At 40.1% G+C, this 10,568-nt stretch overlaps 1 protein-coding gene across 3 annotated transcripts in view; it reads right to left on the bottom strand.

Annotated features, from left to right (window-relative positions):
- Nucleotides 1-2,732: 2,732 nt before the first annotated feature.
- Nucleotides 2,733-10,568, bottom strand: part of LOC119653430 (dynamin) — a 70,475-nt gene continuing 62,639 nt past the window's right edge. For all 3 annotated transcript variants that reach the window (XM_038058006.1, XM_038058010.1, XM_038058007.1), the window contains one exon: nt 2,733-3,900. In XM_038058006.1, coding sequence (XP_037913934.1) covers nt 3,822-3,900 — 79 coding nt within the window. In that variant the 3' untranslated portion in view covers nt 2,733-3,821. The remainder of the gene's footprint in view (nt 3,901-10,568) is intronic.

Genomic DNA, 10,568 nt, shown 5'->3' with positions numbered 1-10,568 from the left:
AGCTTTTCATCTCCTTCAGATTCACATTCTGGACGTCTGCACTGTTCTACCATCAAGTGAGGTCGCCTCTTAGTAATTTCGCCCGGCATCGTCCGAGTAATTAAGCATTGAAATTACGTCCTTTTGGTTTCTTTCTACAGTCCTCCCACCACTCTGAAAGAAATTCCTTGAGTATCACGGGTTGGTGTTTGTTGTAATAGAGATTTACGGGAGCATCGAACTCTTCTAAAAGGGGCTGCATCTGAGCCTAATCCCATTCTCTTTTGGACGTTTGTAAAATTATATACCACAGTGGCCTACTTTTCCACTACTAAGGCATTATGATCGTTGAGTGTCATCTAAACGTGAGGCCATTAGCTCCCTGCACGGGACAAAGCTTCTCGCCCACTCTCTTTTCATTTCCCCATTATACATTTTTTTTATAATTGAGAAACCCCTGAGTCCGCCATCCACTTGATGGTGGACTTTCCCTCACCCTTTTTTGGTCCGCGAACGCTTTTTTTACCTAAGCGCTTTTTTTTAAACAAACGACTTGCGGTTTCGTCCAGAGTAGATTATTGATTTTTTTTAACTTGTTAACAATAGCTGTTTTCGTCCACGAATGGGTGTGTTGCTCTTACCTACCGACTTATGGATGAGCATTCTGATACGCTTCCGTCAAATACAGGCTTATTCGTACAAAATATCACAATCTGATGGGAGATCTTGCAATTCCTTACAGCCCGATTATATGTAAATCCTTTATACGCGAATGTATTTCAGTTGGTCAATTTAAAACGACACATTCAAAAGGCAATGCCAGTTCATTATGAGTTGACGGGTCGTTTCAAGGTCACAGGCCGACTTCTCGGATATCAACCCCCTAACTATGGCTGTCTGCGAGAGTCCATAAGGCCAAGAATCATCGGAGCCCATTTGGTCTTAAAAAAAAAGTCTCCTGGCTCCTGGTGAGACTCTGAAGTTGCTATTCCGGACGCACTTTGCCGCCAGCGTGGAGGACTAATTACGGCAATCAATCAGTTTAGCTGTATACAAATTCTCCGCAAATAAACCTCCGGCGTATGCTACAGAAACAGCAAAAAAGGGCTGTGCCATAGTTTACTGTGATTTACAAGAGCCGCGGCCCCTTCTTCAGGATACGTACTCCACTCTTGGATACGTATGCGTGGCCGAAGGCGCGGCCATGAGTTCGCGAAGGCCTTTCGACCAATCAACTTCATCTCTTTTGTGTTGAAGACTCTCGAGCGCGCCCTGGACATCTACTTAAGACCGATTATGGAGAGAATGCCTTCTCCAAGTATCAACCCGCCTATCTAAAAGGCACATCCACAAAAACCGCTCCTCATAAGGTAGTTAACATGGTTGAGCGGGCGCTAAAGTGCAATAAATATAGTCTAGCTGCCGTTTAGAGGAGGCATTCAACAACGTTAAAAAAAAGAATGTATTCATCCGCTTTGAAAAGGAAAGGCAAATTGATTGGAGGGCAGATAGACAAGTTGTCCAAATATTATGGAAATGCAATTAGAAGCAACCCTTTGGAGGTAGAAGAAATGAAGAAGGCCATAATGGCCATCTATTACCACCGTGCCTCAACTGACAATGACCTTCAACACTTTCACTGCCTGCATTTCCCTATGAAGTTATAGCTGCAATGAAACCAATCTTTAAAGACCTACGAAGAGAAAAGTTGCTGACAAGATGTGTAGGAGACTCTAATCAAAATGCAATGAGAGTTTCAACAGCATGCTTTGGCAAATCGCACCAAAGACACTGTTCAATGGCAAAGTGGTAGTTAAAACTGTTTGCAATATTGCTGTGTGCCTGTTCAATGAAGGTCACTTCACTCTCATGAATATCAAGGAAGAGTGTGAGTGTGTGTGAGTACAAGAAGTCAATGTTTCAATGCAATGGATAGGAAAAATGTAGAAAGGACTGCAAAATCAAAAGCCCAAGCAGTAGCTGCAACGAAAGAAGCGAGGATCTCTCTGAGAAAAGTCAGGAGAAAGCCATCGAAAAGGATGGAGCACTGTACGGCCCGGGAGCTGATTCAGACTGGTAAGAATCCTTTTATCCAAGTTTTCATAAAGAATTCTCTCTTTTTTTTTATCGGACCCTCCTCAGGGCGTAAAAATAAAGAAAATTTAATGCGGTTTGCAGGAAATAAAGTTAACATATGCAATTCTCGTGTGAAGCTCTAGCATTAGTTTCGTTTTTACCCAGAGATATTTTTTTAAAAACTTTAAAATCAAAAATCTTCGAAAATTTATAATTATTTTTCACGTTTTTTTTTTAAATTTAAATGGAAGGTTAACACGATAATTACAAGTGTTCTGAATACTAAGAATTTTGGTTTTTGTGTTTCAGACTGACCGAAGGGCTGTAATCGTGTCCGCCAATGGACGCCGTTTTCTTTTACACGCCAAACGGTAGACGTAGAGGTGGCTAAGGAGGGGCTAGGAAGGTCCTCTTTTTTAATTGAAGCCAAAGATGTGGCCAATAATTCTATTTAAACAATAAATACCTAATTTGTCAATTTTAGCCTTGATTTACTTCCGAAAATAGACCCCATTTAGACCCTTCTACACCATACTCCCTCCTTAACTGGAATGCAAATGGGACTCCTTCACTGAAGAGTTTTCAATCCGCTTGGTTAATTATTGGGCCTCATCATATTGTTGATGATTTGGATGGCAATAGTTGCTCCCAGTTCATAGAAAAATAAAACCCAAAAATGATTATGAATGATTTTTTATTACAAGTTTATATTCCATCTCAGATGGCTACAAATTATAAACGATTCATCGTGTTTACAATAGCGTTTAAATAAACTAATTGAACAATATTTACAAGATCCTTTTTTAATATTAATACAAATAAATTCTTTTAATCTGGTAGTCGGATTCTTCCGTTTCTTCAAAATGAAATAATAAAAGCGATGGCAAAAATATCTGAACCAATAATTTAGTGCACAAGTCAAGTTTTACTAGAAACAAAAATAATAAGTAAAGCTAGTATCCCGGTGGTTTTGAAAAAGAAAAGAATCGTTACTAGAGAAGTTCAATTGCAGCGCTCTTTTTCGCTGTGGGATTCCAGTGAGGAATTGATATAGAAGCTTCGATAAATAAAACGAAATTACAAAAGAAAGTGCATGATGCCATGTCCTCCTATTTTTACATTATTTGCAAATGTATGTGCAAAAACGAAACGAAAGATTCCAAATAACTGTTACGATATAATAACAATCGCATAATGGCATAACAATACGAGGTAGAATCATCAACCAGCATTCGTATTCGTCTTGCAATTTTGCTTCACATACTAGTTAGCGACACTTTATCACGTATATTTCATTTCATTTCATATCCACCGTATTTATCTTGATGTATGGAAACTTTGTATAATGAAATCTACTTTATTTATCAATTTCTACCTGTTATCGGTGCAATGCAATTATTACTTTGTACATGTTTTCTTTCCATCTTATCAGTTAACTATCTTTGCCCTAGTATACATTCATTTTTTGAAATCCTGTCTCCTTTATCTTATTAGATTACCGAGAATTTTTTGAAAGGATATATCGCTAAAAGGCGATATTGGAACAGTGATATTTCGTCTTATTATCTAATCACCTCACTACAAGACATGATTCCTAAATACTTTATACAATGGAGCTTTTCGTTAATTAACTTTCAAACAATTTAGAATATTTTTGTATAAGTTAGTAGTACTGGTACGTAAGTAAGTTAGAAAAGGTGTACAAATTTTATAAATAATGAATTTGTTGCTAATATCTAGTTTCACTACTATCCTTACTATATAAGTTATGGTCGGCCGTTATATGTCGTGTTTCCATAGTAATTTCGATCGGGTAATTTTGGTGGTGGATTCGGTACAGGACGACTGCAAGAAAGATAATATTAGAATTGTGTAACTTCGGATGTTTATTAAATTTTTAGTTAAAAGAAGAACACACACAACCAATTCATCACTTACACTCATAGTTTCCTTTGGGCTGTACCTTGTAATATCAACGAAAAACCAAGTTGTCAAAAAGAATATATTTCATATTTGATTAAGAACCAGTCATCGATTTGATGTAAAGCTTGGTACCCTATACAATTCACAGTGTTAAGGAGACCAGAAAAAGGCTAGAAAAAAGTTTCCTGAAGAAACACTTCGACAGTAAATTCAGTGCGATTTCATCACCATCACCATCGGATCTATACCGACGAGTAACTCTAGTATTTCTAGTAAACCGAACGTTGCCTTGCTTTGCGCCAAGACTTGACAATAGATAATCTCTCTATAGAAAGCGTAGTGCAATGAAAACAAGTAGCCAGAAGGAGCCCTGAATGGAGCCGCAAGTCATCTTTTTAAAAAGTTGGGTGCTTGGACCAAGAAAAAGGTTCGTATACCAAAAAACGGTAGAACAAAATTTCTGTCCAGTTGGTCCGGTCCGTCATCAAGTAGATGTGGACTCGTCGATTCTTAATCAAAAAATTTGGTAAAATTAAATGTGGCCCACGAAAGCAAGAAATGTAAATTTCTAAGTTCTGATATATCCACAACACCTATAAGAGGGAAACGGATACCGCAATAACCGCAGTCAACAGAGATTCTGGAGATGAAGCAACAACAAATGATCTTCACAATCACCTGAAGAACGTTATCATAAATACGGCCAGAAACATACTTGGCAGCATATCGAGTAATGCTACATTCTCAAAGGACGCGGCACGCGAGGAGACTTATCACGAACTCCGGCGAGCGGAGAAGCGACTTCACAGACAGAAAAAGGAAGTCTGGGAGAACCAACAAATCAGCAAGATGAAGCCTTACATACCTCGGTGTTCAGAATGGGCATATTGGAGCGATGTGTTGAGTACTTTGATGAACTACTGAACAACCAGAACATTGGCAAGATGGAGGTCCCGCCTACTGAAGATGACAGACAAATACTGCCACCACTAAGTGTAGAAGAAACAGTCCGTGCAATTCATCGGCTTAAAAATCATAAGTCGCCAGGAGCCGATGGAATTACAGCCGAATTGGTTAAATATGGAGGCGACCAATTACACCAAGTGGTTTATCAATTTGTGCTCAAGGTGTGGAATAGCGAATCACGACGGCAAATAGGCATTGTCTGTCCCATACATAAAAAGGGAGATATCACACAGTGCAGCAATTATAGAGGTATCACGTTGCTGAGTATCATCTACAAGATATTTTCCGCTATATTGCTAGGACGGATAGCCCCATACGCTCAGAACATCATTGGCCCATATCAAATAGGCTTCACTCCAGGCAAATCAGCAACAGATCAGATTTTCTCTCTGCGGCAAGCGATGGAAAAACTGTTGGAATATGGACACCAGTTGCACGATCTTTTTATAGACTTTAAAGCCGCCTATGATTGCATAGCCAGGGTAAAACTGTACACGGTCATGAGAGAATTCGGTATCCCGACGAAATTGATAAAACTGACTAGGATGACCCTGACCAATGTGCGAGGCTAGATAAAAGCAGCAGGATCACTCTCAAGACCGTTCGACATCAACAACGGTCTATGACAAGGGGATGCCCTATCTACGTCCTCTTTACCCTGGCCCTGGTGAAAGTGATCCGTGATGCTGAGGTAAATGCGAGGGGTACGATCATTCTTTAAGCCCACCCAACTACTGGCCTATGCTGACCATGTCGATATCATAGGAAGCACGACCCGAGATGTACAAACTGTCTTCATCCAGATCGAGCAGGCGGCGCGAGACCTTGGGCTGCACATCAATGAAGGCAAGACGAAGTACATGGTGGCAACGTCAGCACCAAAAACCAACCAACCAACAACATCAAACCGCACTGGTCAAACAGGAAGAATAAAGATAGGGAGACTACAACTTTGAGACCGTTGATAATTTCTCCTATCTAAGGTCAAAAACCACAACCGATAACAGCTACGATGATAAAATCCACGCACGGTTGTTGGCAGCCAACAGAGCCTATTTCAGCTTACAAAAACTGCTCCGCTCGAAACGTCTCACCATAGAATCAAAGCTCTTACTGTACAAGACAATAATCTTGCCAGTCCTCATGTATTCCTCGGAGACTTGGGTTCTTAGCAAGAAACTCTTGGTCGCATTCGAGAGAAGAACCCTCTGAAGAATTTTTGGCCCCTTACATGAGGATGGACGATTCTGTAGTCTACATAACGACGAAATTTATGAGCGATACCATGATGGTTGTGGATAAAATCCGGCTCAATGGGTTACGGTGGGCGGGTCACTTAATACGTATGGATGAGGATGATTTAACCGGGAAAGTCTATAAGGGTAATATCTACGATAGAAAAAGAAGACGAGGCAGACTTTGCCTGAGATGGAGCGACGGCGTAGGTCAGGACGCTAGAAAGCCTTTAGGGATATCGAATTGGTGGACCCCGTCGCAAAACCGGGATGTCTGGAGTTCCTTATTAAGGCAGGCCTAGACCTGATACCGGTCGTTGCGCCGTTGATGATGACGATGATGAATGTAATCGCGACTTTTGATTCGAAATGTAACGACTTGCAGTGAAAGGTATCCACTTGCAGAAAATGCACCCTAAACCATCACGCTAACACCGCCGAAATTTCGCTTCGTAAAACGAAGCGGTTCCTCTTTAGTGCCAAACCAGTAGCCACGAAAACCGTCGGGCCCATCCAGATTCCATTTTTTTCATCAGAGAATATGACCTGTCCTTGTTTCAGATATTTTTACTTTGAACTCTATAAGATAATGGTTACCGTAATCCAGTTTATATCTAAATGTTTCAATGCAAATGTCACCTAGCGTCCTTGTGACGTTGGGTTAATTTCGGTACTTGCTTCATTTTTCTATATCGAAGCGTATGAGCACGTTTTAGGGTCCTCCAAATACTGGACCGTCAACATTCACATCTGCTAAGCAACGCAAGCGTGCTAGGGACATTGTTGAATTGCTGCCATTGCGCACTATTTGTCTTTCGATTCACCGATCAGAACACTTTGTTGTACCATATCCACTAGGACTTTTCATTGCCGGATTTCGAGGAACCGTGTGTCGGTCGGGAACGCAAGATATCGCCGAAAGTCCTACGCTAGAAGACCTGGCGAAAATCGAGGAAAATTGAAAATTTCCACGACCCCCTTGGGTCGTAAAAATGGAAAAAATTCAAAATCGTCGGATTTCGGTAAGCCGTGTCTCGTTCGAACGGGGAGACAGCCCAGATTCAGGAAATGCAAGAATTTTCACACTACGTCGTCGGGAACGCAAGATATCGCGGAAAATCCAACACTAGAAGACCTGGCAAAAGTCGAAGAAAATTGAAAATTTCCACCTTGGGTCGTAAAAATGGAAAAAATTCAAAATCGTCGGATTTCGGTGAGCCGTACCTCGTTCAAACGGGGAGACGGTCCAGATTCAGGAAATGCGAGAATTTTCACACTACGTCGTCGGAAACGGAAGATGTCGCCGAAAGACCTACACTAGAAGACCTGGCGAAAATCAAAGAAAATTGAAAATCGCCACGACCCTCGGCTCGTAAAAATTGAAAAAATGCAAATTCGTTTGATTTCGGGAAGCCATATCTCTTTTGAACGGAGAGATGGCCCAGATTCACGAAATGCAAGAATTTGCACGCTACGTCGTCGGGAACGCAAGATATCGCGGACAATCCAACGCTAGAAGACCTGGCGAAAATCAAAGAAAATTGAAAATTTCCACGACCCCCGGGTCGTAAAAATGCAAAATCGTCGGATTTCGGAGGTTGGTGTCTCGTTTGAACGGCGAGGCGGCCCAGATTCATGAAAGGCAAGAATTTTCACGTTACTTCGTCGGGAACGTAAGATATCACGGAAAGTCCTACGCTAGAAGACCTGGCGAGAATCGAGGAAAATTGAAAATTTCCACGACCCCCGGGTCGTAAAAGTAGAAAAAATGCAAAATCTTCAGATTTCAGTAAGCCGTGTCTCATTCGAACGGGAAGGCGGCCCAGATTCAGGAAAGGCAAGAATTTTCACGTTACTTCGTCGGGAACGCAAGATATCACGGAAAATCCTACGCTAGAAGACCTGGTGAAAATCAAAGAAAATAAAAAATTTCCACGACCCCCAGGTCGCAAAAAATGGAAAAAATACAAAATCGTCGGATTTCAGTGAGCCGTGTCTCGTTCGAACGGAAAGACAGCCCAGATTCAGAATTTTCACACTACGTCGTCGGTAATGCAAGATATCCAACTCTCTCACACTGACTCCATTTTTCCGTTAAACACACTATTTTGCATTTTTCAAAGTCAGTAAGTTCTTTACCGCACGGTATTTTGACAAATTTGCTTTAATTAAATCGCAAATACCTACTCGAGTACAATTTAAGTTGCAACCTGCAACGCAAATATAAAATCCTGTCAGGGGCCTTATAATTGTGGAACACTAATAAAGCGAAGCCGAAATTGATAAACAAAGTGCCGTTAGTTTTGCACGTGCAGAAGTTATTTGAACTTGAAAACTTGTTTTTTCTATTCGCTAGTGTTGATTTTTATTTGCAAAAACCGATATTTCGGGAACCACTTGTTCCCCTCATCAGTGCTAACAGTGATGAAGGGAACAATTGGTTCCGGAAATATCGGTATCTGTTTTTGTTTCTCATCTCTCATCACTTTCGTTAAACATTATGTTACCCTACAGCCTGTCATTTTGGAAATAATTCGATTTTTAAAGTAACCTTATAATTATGAAACGCATCTTAGCTTGCATTCATAAGGACTCCACAACTACCAGCGACATCAATTAAGGATTACATGAGACAAAATAACAAAAACTGTTCCATTTTAATCCATACCTCCACCTCGTACTAATAAAGAATTTAGTTTCCACCAACGATAAGCAAATAACATGTCTTCCAACGAAACACAAATAAACGGACAAACATAAAGTGATTAAAACACATGCACATTTATCGTTTCATATTTCTTTTTAGTAATGTTTTCTCCAGTTTCTTCAGTAACTATATATATATACCTTCATTGCATTATTCATACATTTTTCCAAAAAGGAGGCTAACACTTGTCGCGCATTTCAGTTTCAAAGCACATAAAAGTCGAAAGAGTTCTCTTTGAAAATCATGATGAACAGTAGCAGTTTTAGTTTGATCGTTTTTCGTCATATCGTAATCACTTCATTTTAACTACTATCTCTTGAACAATATTTAATGATTTCTTCTTTATATATATAATAATAATCGTAATAATTTATATAATTATATTGGAATGTATATATCTTAACGTTAAAACTTTCTTTAAAGAATTGTTTGTTTTTTTCTGGATTTGGGTTTTCCCTTTTCCCTTTTGCTATTTCTTTGCATATTGTTTACAGTACTATTTCCATTATTGTTAATTGTGGAATTTTAGTTTCTTATTCAATAGAGATACAGAGAACGCAAAGATGAACTCATACTTGTTTTCCATTTACTTTCGTTTCTTTATGTCATGTGAGATTCGGTGTATTGTGGCTTTTGTACAATGATATTTAGTGTTCGTTTTAGTTCGACTTTAGTTGACCGCTAAATTCTAGAAATCAAAATACAATTCTCAGAGGCGCTAAGAATAAATATCATGTTGGCTGAATATCTACGACCGAAGATAATGGAAATTACAAAGGGAAACAATATAACTAACTGAGAAGCATTGTAGCGATTTTCGGGCAGTGGCAGCATTACTGCTGAGATGCTGTTTGGTTGAACGTTCAGTGTAGATTCAGGCAACCTAACTCAAACATTATGGAAGGATACGGTTTCTATTAATTAAACCAGGCAATCGGAACTATTACTGTATCGAAAACAAGTGAAGCCTGTTGTATTAGGTTGGAAACTATGAAACGGGCGTTTTGGGCCAGTCTGTGTTCAATTGCTACTGAGAGAGATGCGCTCAATATTTTTTTAAATAAATTTGTTCTATTTTTATTTTATATTTGTCCGAAACGAGATGGAAGCAAAACGCGATTTACATCTACTTGAGTATGAGTACAAATTGAATCAAGTTGCAGCTGAAGCCTCGAGAAACAACAACTAAGTTTTCGGAGATGTACCCACCAATGAAAAAAAATCTCGATATTGGTTCCAAAAATTTCGTTCTGGCAATTTGAGCATCGTCAATAAGCCTCGAGGAAGATCACGGGCCCATGAGTGCACCCCCCTTAATCTCAACCTAGAAGGATATCACTCGCTGTATGTCTGGGCATTTACAGTTGGATCAGCAGACCTTCATAGAGGTATGGTTAGATCAACCTGATAAAGCAGACGCCTCTACGGAAAAAGCCATCCATTTGGCTCAATACATCGCCAAAGTATACCCCAGTAGAAGACCGAACTACTGGTAGAATGATGAACTGATCGGCCTTTGATCAGCCTGCCACCGAAGCAGAAGAGCGGGTCAGAGGGCGGTAGGTAGAGTCGATCAGAAAGAGTGCGCCTATAAGGCAGCCCGCAAAACCCTCAAGCTCGCTATCCAACGAAGCAAGAGGAAATGTTTTAAGGAGCTCTGCTCAGAAGCGGACATAAACCCA

The sequence above is a fragment of the Hermetia illucens genome, chromosome 4 (genome assembly GCF_905115235.1).
Source record: "Hermetia illucens chromosome 4, iHerIll2.2.curated.20191125, whole genome shotgun sequence".
NCBI classification, from domain to species: domain Eukaryota; kingdom Metazoa; phylum Arthropoda; class Insecta; order Diptera; family Stratiomyidae; genus Hermetia; species Hermetia illucens.
Note: the sequence above shows the minus strand (reverse complement) of the source record. Positions and strands in the feature narration are given on the sequence as shown.